Raw genomic sequence first — 25,774 nt, forward strand, 5'->3', positions numbered from 1 at the left:
GGTTGGGCTGGGATTAGGTGACCTCTTCTCTCTTTGGATTCTAGGTGGGAGAGGAAGGGAAAAGTCATGTAAATGTTCCGTTCCCTGAAGGTATCTGCTTGGCTCACCTCCCTAGCAGCATCCCTAACATCCATCTTGGCCCAGGACCACTGCATTTCTGCAGTTATTTACATTCCTCTGCTTTTGCTGAAGTTCACATCCCTGTCTGCAAGGTCCAGGCTGGCCCAAGCCTTCCTGTTCTTCCCCCTTTCCCTGGAAATCTTTCCGGCCCAACGCCACATGTTGGTGGCCACCCACGAGCGCTTTGATCAGCTCAGACGGGCAGTGCCGCCAGGAGGCTTTGCAGCCTGCCCCGGCGCTTCCGAGCCGCTGCAGCAGCACAGGCTTTCCCTCTGAGTCCCTGCCATCCCCATGTCGTTTCAAGGCACACTTCAGATATTGTGTTTATTTCATCTCCCACTTTAGCCTCACTTAGTTTCAGCTTGCTTTGGTTGACTTTGCTGTGTGAACACTGTCCTCGCTTCTTGCAAATTTAATGGGAACCCACAACTGTAATTTCTCTCCTGAACTGCACCTATGACCACGGAGGTCAGATAAATGCAAGAGGCAGTGGTTTGTTTTTACTGCATTTTCCACTTTTTCAGGTGATGCTTTGCTGCAGCCCCGTCCACTTTCAAACCAAAATGTTTCCTGTGATTTTGCAAGACTCTTGGTGGTCAGTGCTGTGCTTTAGGGGCCTTCCTATCCCTCTCTTTCTGCCTCCCTGTCTCCAGGTTTGCTGTGTCCTTGGCTTTATTGGTCCTTCTCCTGCTCCCCCTTGCCGGCCCTCCTCGCAGGCAAAGCCAAAGGCTGCACTTTGGGGTGGAGGCAGCTATTGTTCCAGCTATCTGCAGTGTAATGTTCCTTATGAGACTGTATTAAATGAAGGGCGGAGGTCACACATCCCTAGATTAAATTAGGTTTCGGCTGACCTTTAAAAATATTACACTCATGGATCCTCACATAACTCACCGAATAAAGTCCCGAAGGGTTTTACCACCTCACTATTTTCTTCCTACTGTAAGGATGCCCGAGGCTTAATGTGCTTCTCTCCAATTTCGCTTTGATTTCTAATCCTATCCCCTTCCTCCCCCCCAATACAGATATATTCACTCCTTTAAAGGTGGGGGGAAAGAACCTGTTCCTTTTCTCTTCTGGGCGACAGCTCTTTCTTTTGTGTCTCTTTCTTCCCTTTCCCGCCCCCCTCCTCTTTCTTGACACAATGCACTATTTATTTGCACTGAAGGATAACTAAGAAGCAATTAAAAGATCAAAAGGCACAAACACAAGTAGATCCAGTAGCAACTTGTGGGGTTTATTTTGCTGTGCCTGCTGCTTCTGCTGCTGCTGAATCTTCATCAAACTGCTGCCGTGTTTTTCCCCCAGCCAAAGGACACCTCTCTTACTGGGTCGCCTCTTCCTCCAAACCGACTTTTTTATGATCGCTATTTTTCACCCCCATTGTTTGCTATTGCAGTTGTTTACTGGAAAATCACTTGTTTTTCTCAGGGAGATTAACCCTCCGAGCTCTCTTTTGTCTACTCTCAGGAGGTCCTTGTGGTGAGCTGGGGGAAGGGAGCTGGGCTCCTTCATCCATTAACAGTAGCTTACAGCCCTGCTGACCCCCCTGCCAAGGTTGGGTCCTTTCCTTTGATGGGGTTCTGCTTTTGCAGGCAGGAAAGGTGGCTTGCTCTTTGTTAAGACCACCTCTGCTGAGCAGTTTGCGAGGACCCTCAACTCGGATTTACTAAGTCCCGACCATCTGAGAGAAACTCCAAAAGCTCAAGGTAAGGAGAAAACTGGAGCACATGCTGGCAGACGCTCAGTCTCGTTGACGGCCAGGTCCCTTCTTCACATGTTTAAACATCAGTGTAGGAGCTGAGAACTGCTGCTGGTGGTTGAGTCTGTGATGTGCACGGAACTGCTCCCTCGGCATCCCCCAGATGTGCCGATGTTTCAGTTGCAGCCTACAGCCCTGATATCAGGACTGCTGGGTGTGATGTGCACATCCCGGAGGACAGCACAGCAAACAGAAGGATGCTAGGGAAGAAAGGAAAGGATGCCCAAAGCCCAGCAAGAAAAGATAATCCTGCCCACGTTTTCTTGGGCACGTTTAGGGCAATTCCGACTGCTGAAAGAGGTGCACCAAACCTCCCATCCTTTGGGGGAAAATTAAAGTACAAACTTGAAAAAAGGAAAAAAAAGAAAAAAACCTTTTTTTTTTTTTTTTTTTTTTTTTTTTGTAGTTGTGTGCTGGGGTGAGCTCTGCTGCATCCTTGCCCTTTCGCATCACTAGCTATGGCAAGCGCTACCTGAGGAAGGCCAACCTGCCGCTCAGGTCTCAGGTAGCCCTGCTCCTCTCTGCTCCAAGGGTGCGCGCCTGTGGCGCAGCCCCACACGCGTGTCCCTGCAAAGGGGCACCCTCCGGGGCAGGGGTGAGGGTGCGGGCACCGGAGGCTGCCCGGGGACTGCCCTTGGAAGCAGCGGGGCTCCTTCCCCGTTCCAGACGTGGCAGGCAGACCCTCGGGAGCGGGCACTCGAGTGCTGGCCGGTGCAGCCCGGTGTGCCTGCCCTGCAGCAGCGCAGAGCGGCGGGAGCGCCTTCTGCCCGCGCTGCTGCACACGCACGGCAAAGCCTGGGAAAAGTCCCTTCGGCTCGGAGGCGGCAGCGCCCGCCTGCAGCAGCCGGCGGGAAGCAGAGGCGACCCAGGCAGAGGGGACTGCAGCGGGAAGGTGCTCCGCGAGGTGCAAGAGCCGGGTGCGGAGGGGCAGCGTCCATGTTGTCCGCACGGACACGCAGGGGTGGCTGCGGGGCTCGCTGCCGCCCAGGCGGGGCTGGCTGCCCGCGGCGGGGCAGGCGCGGGGCCGCGGCGGCCGGGCGGGAATGCCCGTGCCCGCGCCGGGGAGCTCCTCCGAGCTCTCGGGCGGCCGGCGCCGACACCTGTGCCCGTGTGCACCTAGAGGGGGACCCGAGAGAGGACGGACTGGGCGATGTCCCCTCTCCCAGCCCGCCGGGACCCGGGGCTCGCCACCTCGCAGCGAGAGGCGCTCAAGGGGTGCTCCCCGGTATTTGGGGCAGGGGCCCGGGGTGCGGATTCTCGGCTCTTCCCCTCACCTGCGGGGCGGCCGCGGATGCGCGTAGACCCCCTCCCACCCGGGGCCGGCAGAGGGGGTAAAGCCCCCATCTCGGGTAGCAGCACGCAAAGAAACCGTGCGGCAGAAACTTTCTGTCCCCTCTTCCCTCCCGAGCTGGACTCCGGAGGGTTACGAGGGAGAAGGAGGGAAGAAAGGAAGGGAGGGAGGGAAGAGAGGGGGTTAGACCGCTCTGCAACATTATTGGCTGCGTGGCCGGGCTGGTGCTCGCCGGGAGAGCATGCCCATTGGGGGGGTATAAAAGGTATAAAAGCCAGAGCGTCCTGCTTGTCTCCTCGCTCGTGGGGCAGCAGCCGGGAGCAGCGGGCAGTGAGGCAGACGGCCCCTTCGCCCCGACCGAGGGGACGCACTCAGTAAACACAAAAGTGAGAGCCACCCAAGGGGCAGCCAAAGCAGGAGAGAAAGAGAAGGGAAGAAAAAAAAAAGGGCGAAAAACAACCCAGAAAAAAAAAAAAAAAAAAAAAGGAAAAGGAGAGGAAAGGAAAGCGCTCGCTCGCTCTTTCTCTAGAATAACAAAATACCTGATCGTAACAAAATAACATCCTTCAGACAAAATCCAGCAGGGACTTGACATACCAAAAAGGCAAGGCGAGGAGAACGTGCCAGGGCGCAGGGAAGGCAAGCCAAAGCCGCGATCGCTGCCAGGGCAGGAGAGCAGCATGTCAAGCGCCGGGGCACACACGGATGAGCGCTGCCGGCAGCCCGCCTTCCTCCCCGGCCCGCCGCCGCCGCCGCAAGAAGTTGAGAGCAGCAGCGGCAGTGCCAAGGTAAGCGCCGCTCCGCGCTGCCGCTCCGCGGGCAGAGCGCGGTGGCATTCCCGCGCCGAGCCCGCCGAGACGCCGCGGGCACCGCGGAGCCATCCCGGCCGCGCCGGGCAGAGCCGCCCGCCGTCCCCACGCGTGTCACTAGAGGGACCCCGAGCGCCGGCCCAGGCGCGGCCCCGCTGCGGCGGGGGGCGCGGGGTGTCCCCGGGGCTGCCGCCCGCCCCGCCGCCGGGGATGCTGCGGCCGGGGATGCTGCGGCCGGGCGGAGGCGCGGTCCCGCGTGGGGAGCGGCGGAGGGGCGGCCGCGGCCGTGCGGGGGCCGGGCCGGGGCTATGCGAGGTCACGCAGGGCTGCGCGGCCCCCGGCTGCCCGCGGCGCTCCCTCCGCGCCGGGCGGCCGCGGGAGCGGAGAGACGCGCGGGGAGGGGAGCGGCGGTGCTCCGGAGACCGGGGAGATTATTAAACTCTCTTCTGCAAAACACTGCGGTGTGTTTGGTCTCGGGAGGGATAAAAATACGGAGAGGAAAAACAAGAAAGCGAAGCCAAAACGGAATGAGAGTTAATGGTTGGCGTGCAGCCTTCGACTTTCTGTGATTTTTTTAAATTTTTTTTTCTTCTTCTTCCTTCCCAATTGCTTTTCCCTACAGTAATTGTTTTAAGAGCGCAACTTGGAAAGGTTTTAGCACTCTGTTGAGCAGTAGGGAATTGGGGCACATGAGGGAACTCGGATTTAGCGTAACTGTACCAGCAGATGTGGCTGCCTCGCCTCCAGCCGGAGGTACTTCAGCAGGGTTGCTGATACGCCAGGTCTCGCTAGGGTGGTGTGGAGCAATCAAGTGTAAAAACAAGGTTTGTGTGGGTGGTTTTAAACAGACACCTCGGGAGAGCCTCTGCTTTCAACCCAGGCTTCCTATAGAAAATCAGTAGTTTTCTTCCAAATGCTGGGATGTGCCTGGGAGACCGAGGCCTGTTTTTCTTTGGGTTTGTTTATTGTCAGGTTGTGTGTGTATGTGGGTGGCTTTTTTTTTTTTTTCCCCCTTTTACTTTGCAGGGTTCAACGTGTTGGGATTTTTATTCCTCCTCTTGCCTTGATTTAGAGTGGAATTGAGGAGCCTGGGTCGTGGGGTTTTGTTAAGGATGACTTTGTGCTAAGGACATCTGGAGGTATAAAACTGACTGACACTTCTGATTTGAGTTCCACAGTGCTGTTTTGGACTCAACTTGACAATTTTGGTGGGGGTGAATGGGTCAGAGCTGTAAATCTTGCTCCGTGTTGTTGACACCCACACAAGTTCACTTAGCCTTTCAAAGGGGCTATCCCAGCTCCTGTGAAAATTCATTAAGGGATAAAAGATTTGACACCGCGGGTCCCCTCCCACCGCTGCATGAAATTTGAGAGCCAAAATGTGTCTGCGTGTGTGTCCCAGCGCTCTTTCTGACAGGTGATCTTTTTTTCAGCCTGGCTGGAGGGCTGCTGCTTTGACCAGTCAACCCAGAGTTGTCAGTGCGTGTCTTCCCCTTGATTCCTATAGGCTTCAGCACGAGCCCAGCTTGCCTCACGGAGCACCAGAGAAAAGCATTTCTGTACTTTTCTTTTTTTAAATAAAGCAAACACAGCAGGTGAGGTCTTATTTTTAGAGGGACCGAGGAGTTGGTGTGTTTCCAGCAGTGCATATGAGCACTGTAAGTGGCCCACCCTCTCCCAGCTCGTGTCCTGGGGCTGACCTCTCCGATCCTTCTTTGGATTGTCTTTGCTTTTAAAAGCTGATGAGAGCCTTAGCAGGGAAAGCGATATCAGTCTCTCTCGGCATGGTTGTGCGAGGGGTCAGGAGAGGTGGGGGGGCACCGGGAGAGGAAGTCTGCCTTGGCGTTACAGCCTGGCTCTGAAAGGGTTAAAGTTGCTCTGCCAAGACATAAAGCAAGTTCAACGTGTTGTGGGAATATCACTTGCCAGTAGACTCCAGTCACCACAGTTCCTGATTTAACAGCTTAACTTGCTGTTAACTTTCCCTGATATACTCCAGGTTTTGGAAGGGAATGCAGAAAGGAGAGAGGAACAATAAAGAAAGGAGTTAAGTGAGGCTACTAAAATGGACTTAAATCCCTTCACTGGGTCCTGCCAGCTGTCTTTAGAAGAGTTAAGCAAGATTGCATTTCCTTTTTTTTTTTTTTTTTAATACAATAAATCAAATATTTCTGGGCTGCATACCAAAATTTATGCAATACTCTCTTACTCCCCAGTGGGGTGAGTAAATGGTACTGAATACCCCATTCACCTCTTTCAGCTTGATTTTTCCACAGGCACAGTAGTTCTCCTGCAGCATGTATAGACACGGGGTGCCAGCAGTGCTTCCCTGCCTGCCTGGCCCCTGTCCCACAGGCAGAGGAGGCAGGTGCCTCTCTGGGCTCACAGGATGCAAGGCAGAAAGGTGACCCCTGGTGTGGGGCAGAGTGGGCTGCTGATGGGGAAGAGCAGTGAAGACAAAAAAAAAAAAAAAGTGAGGGCTAAAAATAGCAGCAGTATTGCCAGCCTCAGCCATACGAATGTCATGCGAGCCAGGTGCCAAGAATCAGAAGGTATTTAATTTTTTTCAAGCCTGAGCTAAGCAGCAAAACCCATGGTCTTCCTGAGTTGTTTTTATTTGCCCGACAACTCAGTGGTCAAAAGTTTTGTGTTTTGAAGCTTGCTTCTTCCAAGCTGTGGGTGGTTGGAAATCTCCTTTCTTTTTCAGATGAAGAGAGGATCTTCTGTGGCATGGCATGAGGTGATTCCTCTGCCTTCAGGTACTGCTGGGCACCTCGTCCCTGTGCCTCTGCCCGACTTGCGGCTCCTGGCTGGTTTTCAGCTGCCAAGGCACCTGCCTCTCACACTGGCTTCCATTCTCCTTTTGCTCCCTGGCACCTCGGGGCATCATGGCCCGGCGCCCTGGGTGAGGTTGGGTTGCCCTGTGGCAGGGGTGGCATTCACTTGGCACTTGTGAGGCTGGCACATGCCCACATCCTGCTCCTTCGGGACTGCCACGCTCACAACAGGGTCAGCTCCCCACTCTCCTGGGCTGTTCACAGAGAGGAGTAATGCAGAGAGGCAGATGTTCAGCATCTCTCACAGGCAGTCGTCAGAGTAATAAAACATCCTCCTTTTTTTTTTTTTTTTTTAAGGGGTGGAGTGTGAGAGATGCTGGGATGTGTAAACTGGGGTTTTCCCCTCTGGCACGTGCCACTGGGTTTGGGCTGATCACTTTTATTTTGCCATGCTCCCTTTTAAATGCTGCACTGCTCCACAAAGAAGCAAGAAATTTTTTTTTTCTTTTTGCTGTCCAAATCCAAATTTTACAGACTGGGCCATCTGTCAATTCCCTCCTACGTTGTTCTGTTCATATTAAATTGCAATGAAGGCCAGACTGGAGAAGGAATTAGGTCAGACAGGAGGTTTTGTCTCTGTTTTTGGGGAGATATTTGTTGCCCAAGAGGCATCATGGTTTGGTTTGCTCAGCACAAGCCTGGATGCAAGGGATGCCTGAGCTGTACTCTGAGACTTGGCAACTGGGCCTTTTAGCACATTGTGGCCTCTTGGCCCCCGACTCCCCAGCAGCTGGACAGAAACTGTCGATCCAGCTGATTCAGCAGCAGATCCTGAAAAATCCTTGAACGGTCTCGGGTGGGGGGGTGACTCCGCTGCAGACCTGCCCTCGGGCCCACTCTCAGCACACCACAGCCACTCAGAGAGAGCCCTCTCTGCTGGACCTTCCTGCTGGCTGGGGCCTGCCAAGAGGTGTCTGGGGGTCCCTGGCTATGGGTGCAGTGATGTGTGCTGCAAGGCAGGAATACACAGGAGTTCCAAGGAGGACCATCCTGCACACAGCTGCTTGCTAGTTCCAGTGGCAGCCTGGCTTTGTGTGAGGTGCTGGGGGTGCTGGGAAAGGCATGAGAGGGGCATGAAAGGTAGAGAGCAAAGCAGACCCTGTCCAGGGAGGGAGAGGCCAGCAGTGTGTACTGATACCTTGTCTGAGCCTGCTCTGCACTGATAATGCTGCTTCAGATGTGGGCTATTCAGAGGAGCTTCAGGTGTGACTCCCAGGATGGTACAGGTCACCTGTACAACCAAGAAATTGCTCTTGATCACCCTCTTGCACACTGTGTGGGGTCCTAGCCCTCCTTAGGAGGAATTTGGTGCTCAGGTTGTTGGGCATATGGCATGGTTTGCCCTGCTATTCCCTCTGCATCCTAAAGCCTTTGAGCTCCACCTGGGCACATAAGGAACAACAGCAGTCAGCATGGCTGGTTGAACCTGCTGTTGCAAGAATGAGACAGTGGTAGCTGTAGCCTCTCTTCTAGCAGAGACAGGACCTTGTCCTTTAGGGAGGTGGCCCACTTCCCTCATGCTGCCTTATTCCTGCTCCATTTCATGTAAGAGAGGCTTTCTAATAAAATATGAAGGTTCTTCCAACCATTGGTGTGAACTTGCTCCTGTTCAACAGCTGAGGAGACCACACCTGTCCTAATGCCTGGGACTAGAAACCAAAAGCTGCACTGTCCCAGGTTTCCAGTGGAGAATGAAGTCTTAGAGGTATTCACAGGGCTTAGACTCATCATGCTGAGCAGCCATTCAGTTCCTGCAACCTGTGCAGCTGGCACGGTGCTTGCACCAACCAGGTCGTGGGCTGCAGGTACCCAGCTGTGCCATGACACCCTGTTTGGGGGAGCAGCACCTGCTGTGGCAGCTGTGGCAAGGCAGGTGTGAGCTCTCCTGCATGGGTCTGCTCATCCCTGCTTGTGAGGGAGGGAAGGATCAATTGGAAGGTTACTGGGACACGTTGAGCCAGTGATGACACCCTGGGAGCCCCTGTAGCCTCTGTGTGCAGCCTGGGGGCTTTTCATTAGCAGAGACAGTGGGGCCAAAGGGAGAGGGAAGGACTTTAGGGCTTTGGGTTGCGTTGCTGCTCCATCAAACTGGAGAGAAACTGCAGCACTGGATAGTAAATAAAGATGTTCTTTACTTTGCTACCTGGTTTCTCATTACACAGCTACTGGAAGGAGCAGGGAGACGCCAAGGTGACAGCAGAGGGAAGGGCTGATGGCTGATGCGTGGGCAAAAGTGGACTTAGCTGCATTTCACACCTCCGTGTTAGCCATGCTCTGGATGGCAGCACCAGGTCTCTCCCTGTTCCTTCCGCTTCAGGGGAGTTTCCTGGCCAGAGTTACAGGGTGTGTGGGCACCTGGAAAGAGCTTGCAGTGGAGGCAGGGAAGGCTGCCAGGGGCTTGCAGTGTGACTTGTACAGGAGCAGGTATTTTCTGAGGAGCACAAGTGTTTTTCCACAGAAGGTATCAGGTCTCCCCAGCATCAAATATCACCCACTGACAAAATCTCACTCCTCCCTTGCTTCAGAGCATCTCACCCTTGTCTTTAGACTGAATGTGGAGGAAAAATGGTGTTTGTCACTTGTGCCACCAATCAACCCCTTTGTGTCAGAGCTGGCTCTGGCTTGGGGAGGCCAGCATGCAGCCTGCTCATTAGCCACAGTGCCCACAGCCAGCATGAGCCTAACTGGGGACACGGGATCATGGGGGAGTGTCCTGAAGTCCTGTGTAAGTGCCTTCAATGGCAACACTGCCTGGTGGCAAATCCGTCACCCTGGCAGTGAGCGCTGGTGCTACCTGAGACCTGGGGACACCAGCAATTGGGATTTGCATGTCAAAAAATGGGCTGGAAAAGGGACAGGAGCAACGGGGTTGGTCTGTTGTCAGCTGGAGATCTGGCTCCTGATGCTGCAGCACCAGAAGCATGACTCCAGAAGGGAAAGTGATGCTGTGTTCATGTTGGAGAGGCCCACTAAACACCTGTGGGCCACTTGATGAAACAAATCAAGGTGAAAAGGTGCTGGTGATAAAACACGGCAGCTTGGGAGCATGGTGTCAGAGTCTGGTGTCATCCCTCTGCTCCTGCTGTAATACAGAACAAAGCCCCTGCAGTGTGCTGGAGGGAGCATTGCTACTGCAAAAGGTGGTCCTGGTCCCATCACTTGCTGATTTGAGACTAGTTTGTTTCCCAGGGCTGCTGCCTCTCTTGTCCAGAGCTTTGAAGTCTTGCTGATCTCTCCTAGCACAGGCTAAGCAATACTAAGGCCATCAAAACTCAAGCAGGGGGAACGTCCCCCAGAGCCTACCCAGACCTTGAAACCTCTGTTTTGGTTTTTCCTGCTGCTGATCTCTGTCCTCCTGCTGCTCAGTAGAGCTCATGACTTGTAAGCATGATGCATTTCTAGCGGTGACAATTTGAGCTACGTGCTACTAAAAATTCGGGAGCAAGGGTGTCTTTATTGCTGGCAGGACCGTAGTGGGGCCTCAGGGGACCTGGGCTAATTTCCTGGCTGCGCTGCAGACTTCCCCTGTGACCTTGGGCGAGTCATTTAATCTATCCTGGGCTTCGGCTCCATCTCCGAGCATCCCAGGGGGGTGAGGTAATATTCATTAACTGATATTATTCTCGAGTTGCTCAGACACTATGGTGATGAAAGCTGGATGTGAAACCTAGTGTCTTGGTTGAATATTAGCAAGGAGAGGGGATGCTCTGCTTGAGATTAGGGTTGCAACCCACCGTCTGCTGTTTTGATATACTTCTCGTCATTTTGAGCTTACCTGTCTGGTCAAAACCCAGCGTTATTTGGCTGTAGGTGTATTGTGAAGCTTGTCTCTGAGGGACTATAATGCCTTGAACCATTCATGGGTTTTGCCCCATCCTGTGGGGCAATAGCACCCTTGCTTTACACCTGCTGAAGCTGACATGGAGGTAAAGCTGTTTGCTGGAGCCGAGTCTTTGGGCTAGTTAGCAGATATCCAGGGAGTTTCTTTTTTAATACTCTGCGCTGTCTGACACTGCCTTGCCCCTCCCTAGTGATGCCTCAGGTGTGTTCCCATGGGACCGCATTATTCCTGAGGGATGTCTTCTCAGTCCCAGCTCTTGTCAGCAAACACAGCTTGTGCAATCAGCCTCTTGATTGCCTGAGCCTCATCTCTCTCACATGCCCAGGACAAAAGCTGCTCTTCCCAGCTTTCCTCAAAAGCAGCTCTAGGACAGGTTGAAGCTTAACTTGATTTCACTTTGCATGGACATGTTTTCAGACAGGGCATGAAAACCTGTCATCAGAAGAGGAGAAAAAACACCTATGATAATAATTTGAATGAATTCCCTTTTAAAAAGGGGGAAAATTTAAAAAATCACACTGTTGAAAGAGCAGGGGAAATAAAAGCCTTTTAGAGGTAGGCTGAAGTGGGATTTTCCGATGGAAAAACTGCTTCAATGCAAACCTTGTCCGCCCGGAGCTGCTGCCCGGCGGCCGAGCGCGGGGAGCTGGCCTCACCCCAGCGGCGGCCGCAGCGCCGCCGCTCCTTCCCCGCGGCAGCAGCATCCCGACGTGTCTGGGCATCGCCTCCCGGGCGTGCCGTGGGCGGGGGGCACGGGCCGGGGGTGGCGGAGGGGTCTGCCCCGCGGTGCTAACGCTGTGCCTCTGTCCCCAGGTGCAGAGGATGTGCGCGGCCCGGAGGATGCTGCTGCTGCTCCTGGCTTTCCTGGCCTACGCGCTGGACTCGGCCTCCGCCTACGGCACGGCGGAGACCCTCTGCGGCGGGGAGCTGGTGGACACGCTGCAGTTCGTCTGCGGGGACAGGGGCTTCTACTTCAGTAAGTGCTGGGCAGCTGCCAGCAGCGGGCAGGAGGCTGCCCCCATCCCACGCCTTGCCTTGGCAGAGCAGGCTGGGAGGGATAAGAGGGGTTTCCCAGCCTGGTGCTTTTCTCCATTTCCTTGTCATGTGGTGGTAGTCCAGGAGAGGAGCAAGAAAATGGACATGCTCAGGGTGACATGCATCTACTTGGCACTGGTTTGGGGGGCTGTCTGGTACCATGGGGAAGCTGGGTCCTGCATAAGATGTTGGGGAAAGTCAAATGTCTCTGGGGAACGTTATGTGGCTGGTTCACCAGTGATAAGGGCAATACATTACGAAGTCATTGCAATAACAAGGATGTCTGCAGCCAGTGCTCTGCTGAGCTTGGGTCCTGGTTTATTTTGAAACTTTGCTGCCTAAGCATTGCGTCCTGACAGCAGGCAGGAAGCTGAGCACTCTCCCCTCCTGGCCAGGCTTTGCTTGGGTTTAGCAGCACCTTCTAAGCTGCTCCCAAAACTTTGACGTAGCTTTGTGACCTCCCAGCTACTGCTGGTGAACTTGTTGCTGAAGAGTGATGTCTTACCCCTTTGCAGTGCAGCCAATGCAAAAAAACGCAGCACTGCTGTTGTGTGCAGCGTGCAGATGGCTTCAGACCAGCTGGCTGCAGTGGGCTTTCCACCAGGGTGTTTTGGGTCTTTGGGCCATTGGCAGTGCCATGGATTAGCTGGTGTAAACAGGGAGGATGAGGAGTAAACCCGTGACCATGCATGCTCAGTTAATCTATGTGCAAAGGTGCCTCGAGTGTTACACCTTGATTTGGTGCTTCGGTCCCCTGCTCTGCTTGGGAGTGGGAACACACTGTGTTTTCTCCCCACTGACAACTGAGCCACAGGGTGACTGACTACAGGAAAGATGCAAAGCCAAATGTAGGGGAAGAGGATGGAGATACCACCTGCACATGGTGCATTTGGCAGTCTTGCCTCTGCCTTGGGAAAAGGAATTAAAAAGTCACTTTCAAGAAAACAAGGTGTGTTTTGGAGGAGTTGAGAGCCAGCCTCCCTCTTTCTCCAGTCTGCCTGTGTAGGGAACAACGGGGTGCTGCAAAGTTAGGAAGCAACTTTGGATGTCCCTTCCCAACCTGGATGTCCCTTCCCAACCTGGATGCTTTACCAGACTTGCCCCCTGCTGTCTGCTGGTGTTGGGTAGAGAGAGGCACAGGGACCCCACACCCAGCCACAGCAGGGTTCGGGTTGGGAAGGGCTTCAGTTTCAGTTTTGGGTGGGTGGTTGGGCTGCAGGTGGCTTTGTAGCTCTCTGGGGGCAATCCCCCTCCCCCATCCCGGCTGAGCTGTGGGATCTTCTCGTGGCTCCCTGGGTGCTCTGGGCAGGCGGCGCTTTTGGGGTGCTCTGGGTGCACTTCCTCACTGAGACGGAGCCAAGCAGGGAGCATTCGTGTGCCAGCTGCCCTTCCGCTTTTCATCTTCCCCTTCCCTTACTGGCATGGCAAGGAGGCAAGCGCCTCTCCTGCTCTCACAGCTCTTCCTCTCCCTCTATATGTAGAGGAGCATCTGTCTCTCTCCCTGCTTTCTCTTCCCTCCTCCCTCTCTCTGGGGATGAAAGGGAACGGGGCTTTTGTTTTAAGGTCAAACTGACCTCCTTTCACCTCAAATAACCCAGCTGCCCAGGCCAAAATAAAAACACTTTTGAAGGCAGACAAGTCTCTTGGTGCCAAGTGGCCAGTCGGGTGCTCGCAAGGGGGTTCTTGCTGTATTTCGCTTTGTCTCCTCCCGTCCCCCTTCCCCACTTCACCTTTCTGAATATTTCTAGTGAGCCCAGGTACTGGGGATGAAGCATAGTCCAGTATTTTAATCCTTTCAGGATCTGACTAGCCTGTGTCATGCAGGGCTGAAGATGCTGGACAATGCCTCTACTTCATGAAGGTTTTGGACATCCCCATTTCACTTAATTTTTCCCTCTCTACCTCCATCAGTTGGCCTCATAAGTGATTATTTCTGACCATGTTCATCTTCACTCCTAAACCCACCTGACTACACTGTTGTCACCATGTAGATGCAATAGGGCACAATTATGTTGCACCATCATGGGTTTACATCTTAAAACTGGGCCTGGGTTTGTATTGAGCACCTCACAGCATGGGAGGTGTGACCTGATGAGCAGCCTGTGCTAAAGCAGCTGTTCACATGGGAAATAAATGACTTCAGGGGAGCCTTGTCCTGTGCATACCTGAGGGCCCACTTGCTGGACAAGGGTTTTTGAAGCATCTGACTGATAATATTGAGAAAAACAAAAATGGAATGAAAATCCTTTTTTTTTTTTTTTTTGCTGAAACAATTGTTTAAGAACTTGTGATGCTCTTTATTTTCACAAGAGAGCACTTTGCAAGCAAAACTGGCTGTGAGATACAGCATTCTTTGCATCACTGCTAGGGGGATGCACGTACTGATGGTGTCCTGGGAGGCACCATGGCTGGCAGGTGCTTGGGGCTGAGAATGCTGAAGCTGCCTCCAAGAGCTGGGGCTGCAGAAGAGCTGCACTAACAGGGGCAGGCCGGCAGCACTGAGGTTACCTAGCCATGGAACATGGTGGACACGATGATGCCAGCTCTGTACCTATCCCAGGCATGCATGGGCAAGCTACAGCTGAGTCTGAGCACGCTTTGCTCTGCACTGGTGATGCCTCCTCTCTGTGACCTTTAGGGCTTTCGGTTTGGCCAGCAGCTGCTGTCAAGGTGGTGGATCCTGCCACGACACTGTGGCAGGTTGGTACCCCTGCTCCCCAGCACCCACCCAGGGACAGCGGCACAGCCCACGGTGGGATGCTGGGTCCAGCCTGGAGTGAAAGCAGGGCAGGTCGAGAGGAAGCCTCAGCCCTGAAGTTGCTGTCATGCAGCGCTGGCAGGGAGGGAGAAGGGGCTGCAGGGGGAGAGGCGGCCGACTTCTCTGTAAACAACAGCTCCTGTTTCCTCCTTTCCAACAGCTGATAAGAATTTAGCTCTTTGCAGCCGCTTGTGCTGACGGAGCACATTCTTGCGCACCCGCCGCTCCCGAATAATACTAGGAAAAAGCAGGGGGGAAAGTGCGGTGCCGGGGTGGGGGAGGGCCAGGCTGGGGGCACTGGGACGGGGCCCGGTGCTGCACAAAGGCCCCCTTGTTGCTCCCAACATTCCTGCGACAGGGGCACGGGGACTGTTTACACCCAAAGTCCCCTTCCACTCGGCTGACCGCCTGATTGACCGGAGGAGAGAGGACCCAGCCAGGGTGGCACCAGCACCGTGAACCCCTCCCCGCGGCATCTGTTCGGCCCTGGTGGGAGTGGGGAGCCAGGAGCAGTGGGGTGTTTATGCTCGGGAAGGGACCCTCTTGTTCCCCATGGCAGTGGCAGTGCCACTGCCTCTGGCACGGTGGCATAGCTGAGCTGCAGGTACGTGGCCTCTGGGTTCTCCCAGGAACGGGTCTGGCTTTGTGCTGCTTCTGGGATGCCCTGTCAGGATAGCCCATACCTAGGCAGGAATAACCCCAGGCAGCTGGAGGGCTTCACACGGCTGGGCTTTGCATCACTGGGCTTTGCATTTCAGGGCTTGTCCCCTCCGCAGCGCTGTAGAAGGTTTTGGTGGAGCACAGCTTTGGGAAAAGGGAGCCTGGCCATTCATTGGAGGCCGAGAGGAAGCGCGTTTCCTCAGGAGGAAGCGGTCGTTGCTGTGGTGGGAAGTGGCTCGCGTGCCCCGGCAATGCCGCAGCCTGCTGCCCACACAGTTCTCCCCTGCGGGCAAGGGACAGAGCGGCAAAACCCTCCCCGGGTTTGGCAGTGGTGATACAGTGAGATGCCACCCATGGGAAAAAGACAGGAAATTCAGCCTTTAGTCCCTGTGTAAATTGTGTTACAGAACAAATCCTCTTCCCAATCCAGGTCAGCAGCAATATTGCTGTTAGCCAGCAATGTCCTGTTGTTTCCAGGTACTTTCTGAGACCAGATCCCTGTTTGTTATGTTTGCTTATTTTTTTCCTGAAGTAACTCTCCCCTGGAGGATCGTAGTGGCATTTGGCAAGGTCTGTACGGACAATTATGTAATGGGAAACGTGCCCTATGGGAGAGTCACGGTGGAGCTGGCAGTGGTGCCGGCAAGGGGAACGGCTCGCAGCAGCTTCATGCAGGAGAGAAAGGGCAGGCATTGGGGCTGGGGGCCACACGACGGCCTGGCAGGGGCAGCAATCAGGAAGGAAGAGGCAGTGTCACTGTGGTGGTCCCTGCTGGGAGCTCACCCTGGTGGTGCCACGCCGGGGCATTTGCAAACACACGCTGACATGATCTTCCCGTGCGCACCAACGCCAGGAATTGCCCTTGAAGGCACAGCAGTGAATATAGTCCCGCTTTCCTCATTGTTTTTCTCCTCCCCTCCTCTTTCCAAACAAACACATAACTGCAAGTGGGAAACTTCTGTTTTTGAGAGCAGATATGTAACCTTTGAAAACCTCAACTTCTCCTCAAACCATGTGTGTCATCACTTGTGCAACCTTCTGTTCAGCGGGAGTGTGAATGTAGCCCTTAGGGGATGTGCTAGCAAGAGGGGGTGACTTGAATTTTTTCTCTTTCCTTTCTAAACACTCCTTCTGTCCATATCAGGATGCCTTTGTGGAGCAGCCTAATGCTTCAGCAGCCTGCCATGGATTGAGTGGGGCACTGGGATTGATAGGAGCTGAGCAGGGGCCATGTGCAGTGCAGGGTGTTGGTGGAGTGCCCCTCTCCCACGGATCTCACTGGGCATTGCATGCACAGAGAAGAATACATGCAGCTGGCCCTAAGCTGGCTCCTGTCCCTGTCTCCTTTGGCCATCTCCACCCCGGTTGCCTACTCTAGCATCACTTGAGCTGTGGGCACCAACATATCTGCCCTGCCTTTCAGGGCGTAGGGCTCAATCCGATGTGTTTATTGGCCACAAGAGAGAAAAATAAACTCCTAGCAGAGTTCCCTTTGATGAACCTTTGCCAAGGAGGAACCATCTTTCTCATTTCGCTGTGGGGCTGGTTAAAGGTCATACCTGAAATTCTTCTAGAGAAAAAGAAAAGGAAGGTGGTGACACAAGGGGGATGAATGTGGAAAACAAAGCATTTTGAAATGACTCCCAAAGGCAGGTATGGGTCAGCTGCCCCATCAAGCAGCACACTGATGCTGTGTGTGTTTGTGTGACCTCTGAGCATGGTGGAAATGCACCAGCCTGGACTAGAGGGCTCCCAGCCTATGGGAACATGACTGATTTTTACAGAGAGCAGGTGCCCTGCTGCCAGGGCTATTGAAGAGGCAGCAGCGAGGCATTTTTGTGATGTTTTGCATGTCAGCATTGTACACACAGTGCTCCGTTGTGCATGGAGGACAGCATTGAATATGCATGTCTGCATTGCACATGTGGGGCTGCATTGAATGTACAGGACTGCATCCCACGTGCACATCTGTATTGCACATCTGGGGCTGCTTCTCACATGTGGGGCTGCCCTGTATGCATAGAGAACTGTGCTTTGCACTTTGTCCCAAGGCACTTCAGGTGGGCATCCAGGATGGGATACCCTCCAGAGAAAGTGGTCAGCTCCATGTAAGGCAGCCTTAGGCCTTCACCAAGGCCTGTGACTTGAGTGCCTGCTTCATCAGAAGTGCAACGGGTGAGGATCATGGGTCATGCACAGGGCCAATGTGGACAGTGTTGTGTGTTCCTGCAGGCCAGCTGGGAGGTGAGGGCTCAGCATGCCACAGTGAGCAGCGTTAGGCATTGCACTTACACCACTCACTGTCAGCTTTCCCTGTGCCCAAAATCTCCTGGTTGGGATGTGGAACCAGCTCCTGTTTGCAAGCCCCACTATTTCCCTCCCTCGGAGCACCTTGCACTGGGAAAAGATGCTTGTGGCACTGTGCAGAAGTCTGGCTTGCAAACCCCTCAAGAGCATAACATGCTATATGCAAAAGCATAGAGAAAATCCCTTTTGTTTTGGGCCATTTTACGTTCTGGAGGGTACAATTCCCAATTAAATTTGCTTTGCATTGAAATTCAACTTTACCCATCTCTTTTATTTCAAGAGGGTGAGGAAACACAGTAAAACTGATGTAAGCTTTTGCTCTGCAGCACTCTGGCCATCATTAAGCAGTGATATGAAATGTACTTGGTCATTGCTGCACCAGACATGGACTTTTGCATCCTTCTGCAGGCAGAAATGGGAGAGGAACCCTTATTAAAAGATTAAGTTTAATAGCTATTCTTGGCGGGCGTGGGAGCCTGTATTCTTTCTGCAGCTGTCTCAGAGCTGTCCCATCTGGTAAAATTTAGCCGCCTTGGTTCACTTCACCTGCCTGAGTGTTGATCCGGCGGAGGGAGGTTGGCAGCCACAACGCTGTGCTGCTTCTTTCTAATAAAATTCCCTTGCCAGGATCAACATCGCAGACGGTCGCAGTAATCGGCGCAGTGCTGGCGGTCAGGCTGGGCTTGAGCTTCCTCAGCTATGCCCGAGAAGGCCACCCGTGCCAGAGATACGGGAGGGAGATAAACCCCCATCATTTAAAGTGCCTTTACACTGCTGCTGGAGGCACGTGTTGGCATCAGTAGCATTTGTCTGGGAAAGTCTCAACGTGAGACTTGGCTGGGTGCGGGTCCGTGTCAGCTGGTCTGGGAGAAGCACTGCTGTGTTTGAAGGATGTGGAGCCCACCAGTCTCTGGTGGCTGCTGGTGGAGGGATGCCTAGAGGGAGCTGGGGAGGGGGTCCAGCCCAGGTTGGTGGCTAATGCCAGGGTCTCTGCTGTTGCAGGTAGACCGGTGGGACGAAATAACCGGCGGATCAACCGGGGCATCGTGGAGGAGTGCTGCTTCCGGAGCTGCGACCTGGCTCTGCTGGAAACGTACTGCGCCAAATCCGTCAAATCAGAGCGTGACCTCTCTGCCACCTCCCTGGCGGGGCTGCCAGCCCTCAGCAAGGTGAGCAGGCTGAGCAGGGATGGTGGCCCTCCTCTGAAACAGAGAGAGAAAAGGAAGGCCGTGTGTGGAGAGAACAAGCCCCAGCTGCAAAGTCTGATGTTTCTGCAGGGCTTTTGAAAGACAGCCACCATTGGCAAGTTGTGCCAAATAGCCTGCCAAAATTCAGCTCTTAGTAAGGTGGGGAACCAGAGGTGGGCTGGGTCACAGAGTCATAGCATGGGTTGGGTTGGAAGTGACCTTTAAAGGTCATCTAGTGCAACCGCCCTGCAATAAACATCAACTGGATCAGGTTGCTCAGAGCCCTGTCCAACCTTTCTGTGCCTGTTTCCAGGGATGAGGCAATATTTCCATGGGAGGGATGGAGGTCCAAGAAGGGAATCCCCATCTGGAGAGTGGGCAGGCTTGAGTGGATGCTAATATTACTGTCCCTGTCCTTGCAGGAGAGCTTCCAGAAGCCCTCGCACGGCAAGTACTCCAAGTACGACGTGTGGCAGAAGAAGAGCTCGCAGCGGCGGCAGCGGGATGCGCCCAACATCCTGCGGGCTCGCCGGTACCGGTGGCAGGCAGAGGGGCTGCAAGCGGCCGAGGAAGCCAAGGCGCTGCACCGTCCCCTCATCTCCCTGCCCAGCCAAAGGCCCCCAGCGGCGCGAGCCTCCCCGGAAACGGCTGGCCCCCAGAAATGAACCCTGACCAGCTGTCTCGATTTTTGATCTCCTGGGGGAAGGCGGGAGGACTGGCGATTCCCGCCCCCCGAGCCCCTCCGTCCCCGGGGCCGCTGAGCCGAGGAGCGGGGCGGCGGGGCACCCTCACGCCGCTCCGGCCCCAACCAAACAACTGACACAGCAAGGAGGGGATGGCGGCGGCGGTGGCGAGCAGCACCGCTCCCACGGCATCTTCCTTCTGGGGTGGGGGGGAGGGTTGTTTCGTTTCCCACACCTGTTTCGTTCCCCCGTGCCCCCAAGTATTTCCAAACCTGTACTTGCAACGGGACAGTTTGGCACTTGAACTTTTTGCTGCCGGGTGCTGCGTGACATCACCGGTGCCAACGCCAGAAGACAAAAGAAAGAGCAAGAGGAAAAAAGGATATGAAGTTAAATTCTTTTTTAATCTTTTTTTTCTCGAGAAGCGTCCATTCCGTGTCTTTCTTGACAATAAAGTGAAAAAACACCCAATAGAACGGGGAGAAACATTGAGGGATAAAATTTTTTTGCCTCATTCCCACCCCACTTTTTTTTCTTCTTTTTGTTTTCTTTTGGTTTTTCTTATTTTTATAACTTTCTTTTGCACCTTTAAAAGAAAAACGTACCTGAGAAGAAGTTCCGAGGAGCCCCCATCTGCGTTTTTGTGTGTGTGCTTCATTACAAGATTCCAAATCGACTTGCACCTTTTTTGAAATCACCGATGACGGGAGAAAGAGAGGAAGAGGAGAGAGAAAGCAAGAAAGAGAGAAGGAAAAGGAAAGGGGAAAGAAGAAAAAAAGAAAAAAGTGAGCTGATGCTCACTTTAAATGGAGGAGGCGTCTGCATTGCACATTTGCCACGGATTTAGTTGATTTATATATATAATATATTATATAACTTTTTTGGCAAAAAAGCACTATTTTTATGGGACATTTTGTGTAGTATCTGAAGAGGGATTGTAATGTTTAAAATGTGTTATGGTGCTAAAGTAAGTTGGAAGGGAAAAAACCCAGAAATAGCAAGGGAGGGTGGGGAGGGAAGGACAAGATAGCGAATACTGAACTTGAAATTTTAGCTTTTCGTTTTAGGAAAAGTGTGATAAATGTGTTTCTTTTCTCTTCTGAAATATAGCTTGGTCATGACCATATGAGCTAGTTGGCTGTTACTCATGTACACAGATGCACGCACACACAGAATACATCGACACGCATCCTTTTTTTTGTTTAAAAAAAACAAAAACAACACAACCACCGCAACTTAGACTAAAAGGCGACCGTTCTGGAGACAAACTATTTTGAATGGTGAAGATGTTGCCAGTTAGAACTCAAGGCCCTGCTTCTGCATGGTCCCCCCCTGGCCGTGGAGACCCCTTGGACCCCCTGGAGCTTGGCTTGACAGGGAGTCTTGCTCTTCCCTGTCCTCGCTCGAGTGCCGACGGTCCAGCGAGCAGGTGGGCGGGCAGCCCTCACACCAAGCCCCTGCAGAAGCAGCAGTTCCATGCCCTGCCGTCTCCTTTTCCTTCTCTTGCCCTTTGCGTCCCTCTGGCCGGACCCTCGCGTCCCTGCCCCGCGCCCTCCTGCCCTCGCTGCCCTCCCAGGGCCCGCAGGAGGAGCGGCTGCACCTGCCCCGGGGCCGGGGCTGCTGCACGGGATGGGGGAAAGGCAAGTCTCTGGCTTGAGGCTCGGGACTCGGTGAGCCGATGGGTTTGAGAGGTCGGCAGAGGGCTGTAAAATAGGTTGGGTTTAAAATAATATATATTATCTGTCTAGGAACCGTAAAAGGGGGGGAATCAATTACATCTCCCTAATATACTCTCACTTGCTAATAAAATGGGGACACTCTGTTAACCAGTTCTGTACTTGCTTTGTCTTATATATCCATACATTTAAAACATAAAAAAAAAAGACTACTTGAATTGTATTCTATTTCGTGGTTTGGAGGGGAGGGCTAGGGGGAGTCTTGAGAGGGGGAGGATTTTAATGTATAATCCTTTTGTTTGTTATTACCTTGCAATGTTGAGCCATGAAGCCTTTGTTTAAAAAAATGGCACTGCAATACACGACAAAGAAAATCCTTTATTTATTTTATTAAATATATATGGAAAAGAATGAAAATCAATCCAAATTAGGGAGGGGGGAAGGGAAGTGGGTGGGCTGGGAAGGCAGAATGAAAACAGAGAAATTGCAAATAATTGACTTTTTTTTTCCTTTTCATGTGTCTTTTTTTAAAAAAACTTAGTTTTTATTTTTTAAAAAGAGAAGTAAAAGCTTTCCTGGATGCTTTGTACCAAAAAAGAAAAAAAATTTAAAAAAAAAAGAAAACCTGTTAAGCAAATAAATATCCATCCAGAATATGAAGCCTGACTTTCTCTTTTATTTTTCATTCATTTTTCCTCCTGGGGTGAGAGTTGGGTGGGAAGAAGGCCATGCAAAGCACCAGTCTCTGTGGAGGAACAGAGTAAGCTGCAGCTCCTCTTTTGGAGCTCAAAACTTCAAGAGAGGGTGCAGTACCCTTAAACCAAGGAACCTCAATCCTGTGGCAGATGCCCCCCTGAAACCCCCATCTGCCCAGTGATTCTTGGGTTTGTTTCCCAGCAGCTATTGGGATTTACTTAGCTTTTATCAGTTTGGGCTGTTCCCAGGGACCTGAAAGCTGGATGGGAACTGAAGATGGCAAAAAAACCCAAAGAAATGTTGTGTCTAGGTAAGGTTTCCTGATGGATGTAGTTTCTCTGGTTTCTTGGGATAGATACAGCTTCTCTTCCTTTTTAGGAATCCCAAAGATCTGCTTTTCATCACATACAACCATCGTGCACCACTGCAAACAGGAGGTAAAGCACTGCAGTTCCAGTTTGGTAGTAGAGCAACTGTGGGTAGAACAGTGCCCAAGCACCCCTAATCTGGTAAATCAGTCTGACACCACATTGACTGTGCAGCCCCACTGGCATGGCCAAGACCTCTCTCATGGTGTGGGGCAAGCACCTCGCCAAGCCCAACCTCCTCCCCTAGATGACTTGGACTGGAAAAGATTTTCTGTCTCAAAATTGGAGTTGCTGATTTTGACCCTTGGAAATACATGTTTTAAACCAGTTTCTTTTAAAAATTTGCAATAAACAACAACAATAATGAATTTTCACACAGTTTTTCCTGTTGGGATTTTTGTGGTTGGTCAGGGAGGGTTTTGTACAGATGCAAGACTGACTGCTTCCTCTGGACACGTACTTTATTGCAGGTGGAGAAAGGATGTATCTGCCTTTCTGACCATGTTCCAAGACCTGGCACAGGTTTCCTTCACAATAAAATGTGTCCCTATGAAGAGTGAGGACTGATTTTATTGTGGCTTCTTTTCTATTCTTCGTTGTGTAAGCCACTGTCATGGGTGGTGTTTAGAGCTGATTAAAAAGCAAGAAAGTCTTCAGCCAGGTATCTTGCTGCATTCCCCAGGAAGGAAAGTAGCAAAGCTGGAAATACCATAAGGGTGATGATGATGTTTGCAAACACGGCTCTTCAAAAACCCTCTTTTTGCCTTATCCTGTCAGGAGTCACCGTGGGGCCAGACCAGAGCAGCTCATTTCTTTGGATTTCAAGAGACTCCAAAATGTGCTGTCTTGCCTCTTGGCTTGTCAAGGACTTGCAAGGAGAAACAGAAGATGCCTCTGAGCATCATCCTGGCCAGAGGGTGGGAGTCTGGATGAAACTGGACCTTTGCTTTGTCTTGAGAATGTTCTGTTGCCTGCAAAGGCTCTTTGCAAGGTGGCAGGTAAGCCATGGGCTTAGCCTGGGACTCTCAGGCAGCAAGCTTGAGAGCAAACCCCAGCCTGCCGTATTGTCTCAGATGGATGGGCGGAGCTGGCTCCGATGTTTGTAAGGATGCCCCTGCATGCAGGCACAGCTCCGAGCGCTCAGCTGCTGGATTGCAGGAGCACCGGGGGCTGCAGCAGCGGCGGGCAGTGATCCCTGGGGAGGCACAGCTGGCATGTCTGAGCTTCAGTGCACCTCCACACCCTGACCAGCTGTCCAGGGACCTCCACCCACTGCTCTGCTGACATGCAAGAGGGTGGGGGGGCAAAGGATAGTTTCAGCAGAGAAGTCCTAAATGCTGCTTAGAGACCCAGAAACAACTGGGAAAGCTAACACCGCATCCTAGCCCAGCCCCAGCTCTGGCCCCTGGGTCTCAGCATGATCATGTAGCTCTGCAGGCAGCAAAGGGCAAATGTTTTTTGCATAAAACATCTCTTTGGAGGGCATTTTCCCAGGTGATACACAGAGAGAAGGTCCAGCTTGCTGTGTGGAAGTGGCCACAGTATTTTCAAGGTATATAAATCAGTGTCTGTATTTGTCTGGATACAGGGAGACACAGGAGAAAAAAACATCACTAACCAACAGATACTTTTCCCTTTTCTTCTACATTTTCCATTATTTCTTAACTTTTAATTTTTTTTAATCCAGAGTGCAGTTGAGCTGTTACCTAGCTTTCAGCGAGTTGTACTAGTGCCATTACAATAGACTGAGCCTCCAAACTTGTTTGTTTGTATCTCAGAGCAGCTTCATCCCTTCAATCCTGCCTGTTCTCAGAAGTCTTTCAGTGATGTACCTCACTGCATTAAATGAAGGACCTAGCTGCACAAGGTGAAGGGGGAAAACCACGTTTGTTGTTTTTTACAATCACCTGATTTCTTTGTTGCATCTATAATTGTCCACTGATTTTTTTTTGTGGCTGTGAGGAAACCTGAGAAAGGTACTGTTGCACCATGGATTATTTCACTTGTGCACCCAGCAGTAGGCAAGAGTCTGATGCTTTCTGCACCTTTTGTGCTTTTCATTTATAAAATAAATGAAAATAAAGCATGAGTAAAGCAAAGGACTTCTAACAGTCTCCTGGCAGCCCATAACTTTCCCCCCTCCACTTTATTTTCTAAAGAGTAGGTGAGTCATACACTACCCGAGGCTGCGGAGCAATTCCACCACTCCCAGTGCAGGCAAAGGTGGAAGTCTGGTTTTCAAAGATAAACAGATGTCCCAGGAGGGGTCTGTCATTGCTACCAAGGTGCCAGCATTGGCTCTCCCTCCCCCAGGATGCTGAGGGATGCTCTGACTGTCAGCAGGCAGCGTGCAGTGGCAGGCACAACTTCAACCTGCTGGAAAAGCACAAGTCCTCACAGGAATCTTGGCCTGCTTTGCTGCTGCGCTCCCAGCTGTGCACGACCCAAGGAATGCACTTGCTCATTAAAATCATGTCAGAGTTTGCAGAGAGCCCTGCAAGAGCCTCTTTCCCTGCCTTCTTCTTGTACCTGCCAACAGCAGACTGAAAGCTGAGGTTTCCAACCTGCCGGGGTCTGGCTCAGGGACCAGCAGGAAATTTCTGAACTAGGGTGTTTCTTGGCTTGGGCAGCAAGGGAAGTCAAACTTGACATGCAAAATGGGCTGCTCTGGTCGTCTTCTGTCTGCTTGCAGCTCTGGGTTGGGGTTTCCAGGACAGGAACATCATGCAACAGTGATCAGAGGAGAGCCCCATGGCAGAACATCCGTCTTCGTGTGTGTTCTGCAAAGGGCAACATGACACAAGGCTTTGAACAGAAAGTATTAAGCATATCACCATTTTAGATGGAAAAAGACACTATTCAAACATGTCTGTAACTCACAGGTAGAGCAACTGAGGTAAGTGCAGAACTTGCACCCTGTCACCTGCAGTAAAATACCTGTTTCACTTTTCAAAATCACCAGGAATTAATTCAGCTTATGCTGACTTTTCAATGCTATCGCATCTTGTTCTTAAAGATGCTTGTGCTTCTTTGTTGGCCAGCTTTAGAAAGAGCATAGTTCACAATTTTAAGTTCGTGAGGTGAAATGATACTTATGATTACAGTGTAAAACAATGTATTTTTATGCCTTTCCATGGGAGAAGTACTGGCACGGTCTCTGTGCCTCCCTGTCCCTCACAACATCTTGTTTAAATGAAGGTCATGCTCCTTCTGTACAAGACCACATCCTTCAGCTGTGTCAAACTTGAAAGGAACTGATTTAGAAAGGCAGCCAAGAGCCAGGGAGCTTATTACAAAGCTTGTCATTGCAAACAAATATTATTTGAAAAAATAATTTATTAATAGACATCTTCCCCCAAAACATCCAAGTTTCTTGTCTCATTGCCTCTGCTGGCAGACTTATCACTTCTGGTTGGTAGCAGCCACTTCCTAAACACCAGATGAAGCCACCTATGATCACACCTATTCCAGTGGCAACCCTGTTTTTGTCTTCTGTCCCTGGATGGGGGAACCAGCTCCTTCATTTCACCAAGGTGACAGCATTTTGGGCACACTTTTCTTAAGCACCTATGGTGTTTACCCTTCCAGCTTCTAGGACAGATTTCTCCCCATTATCCCCACTCACTAACAAAAAAAACCCAAAACCAACCAAACAAAAAAACCCCAAAAACCAAAAACCAAAAACCAAAAAACAAAAAAACAAAAAAAATCAGCAAGAACAGGAATTTTGGATATTTGATTATCTGT

General features: G+C 52.0%; 1 protein-coding gene and 1 long non-coding RNA gene across 2 annotated transcripts in view; one reads left to right on the forward strand and one right to left on the reverse strand.

Annotated features, from left to right (window-relative positions):
- Positions 1–3,475: 3,475 nt before the first annotated feature.
- IGF2 (insulin like growth factor 2) lies at positions 3,476–21,623 on the forward strand. The gene is made up of 4 exons (XM_063398170.1): positions 3,476–3,958; positions 11,471–11,633; positions 18,420–18,586; positions 19,027–21,623. Exons 1-4 carry the CDS (start codon positions 3,851–3,853, stop codon positions 19,267–19,269), a joined length of 681 nt encoding a protein of 226 aa, XP_063254240.1. The 5' UTR covers positions 3,476–3,850; the 3' UTR covers positions 19,270–21,623.
- LOC134551072 (uncharacterized) overlaps positions 19,802–25,774 on the reverse strand; it is a 54,629-nt gene continuing 48,656 nt past the window's right edge. The window contains exon 5 of the long non-coding RNA XR_010080522.1: positions 19,802–24,807. This is a non-coding gene — a long non-coding RNA (uncharacterized LOC134551072). The remainder of the gene's footprint in view (positions 24,808–25,774) is intronic.

The sequence above is a fragment of the Prinia subflava genome, chromosome 5 (genome assembly GCF_021018805.1).
Source record: "Prinia subflava isolate CZ2003 ecotype Zambia chromosome 5, Cam_Psub_1.2, whole genome shotgun sequence".
NCBI lineage: Eukaryota > Metazoa > Chordata > Aves > Passeriformes > Cisticolidae > Prinia > Prinia subflava.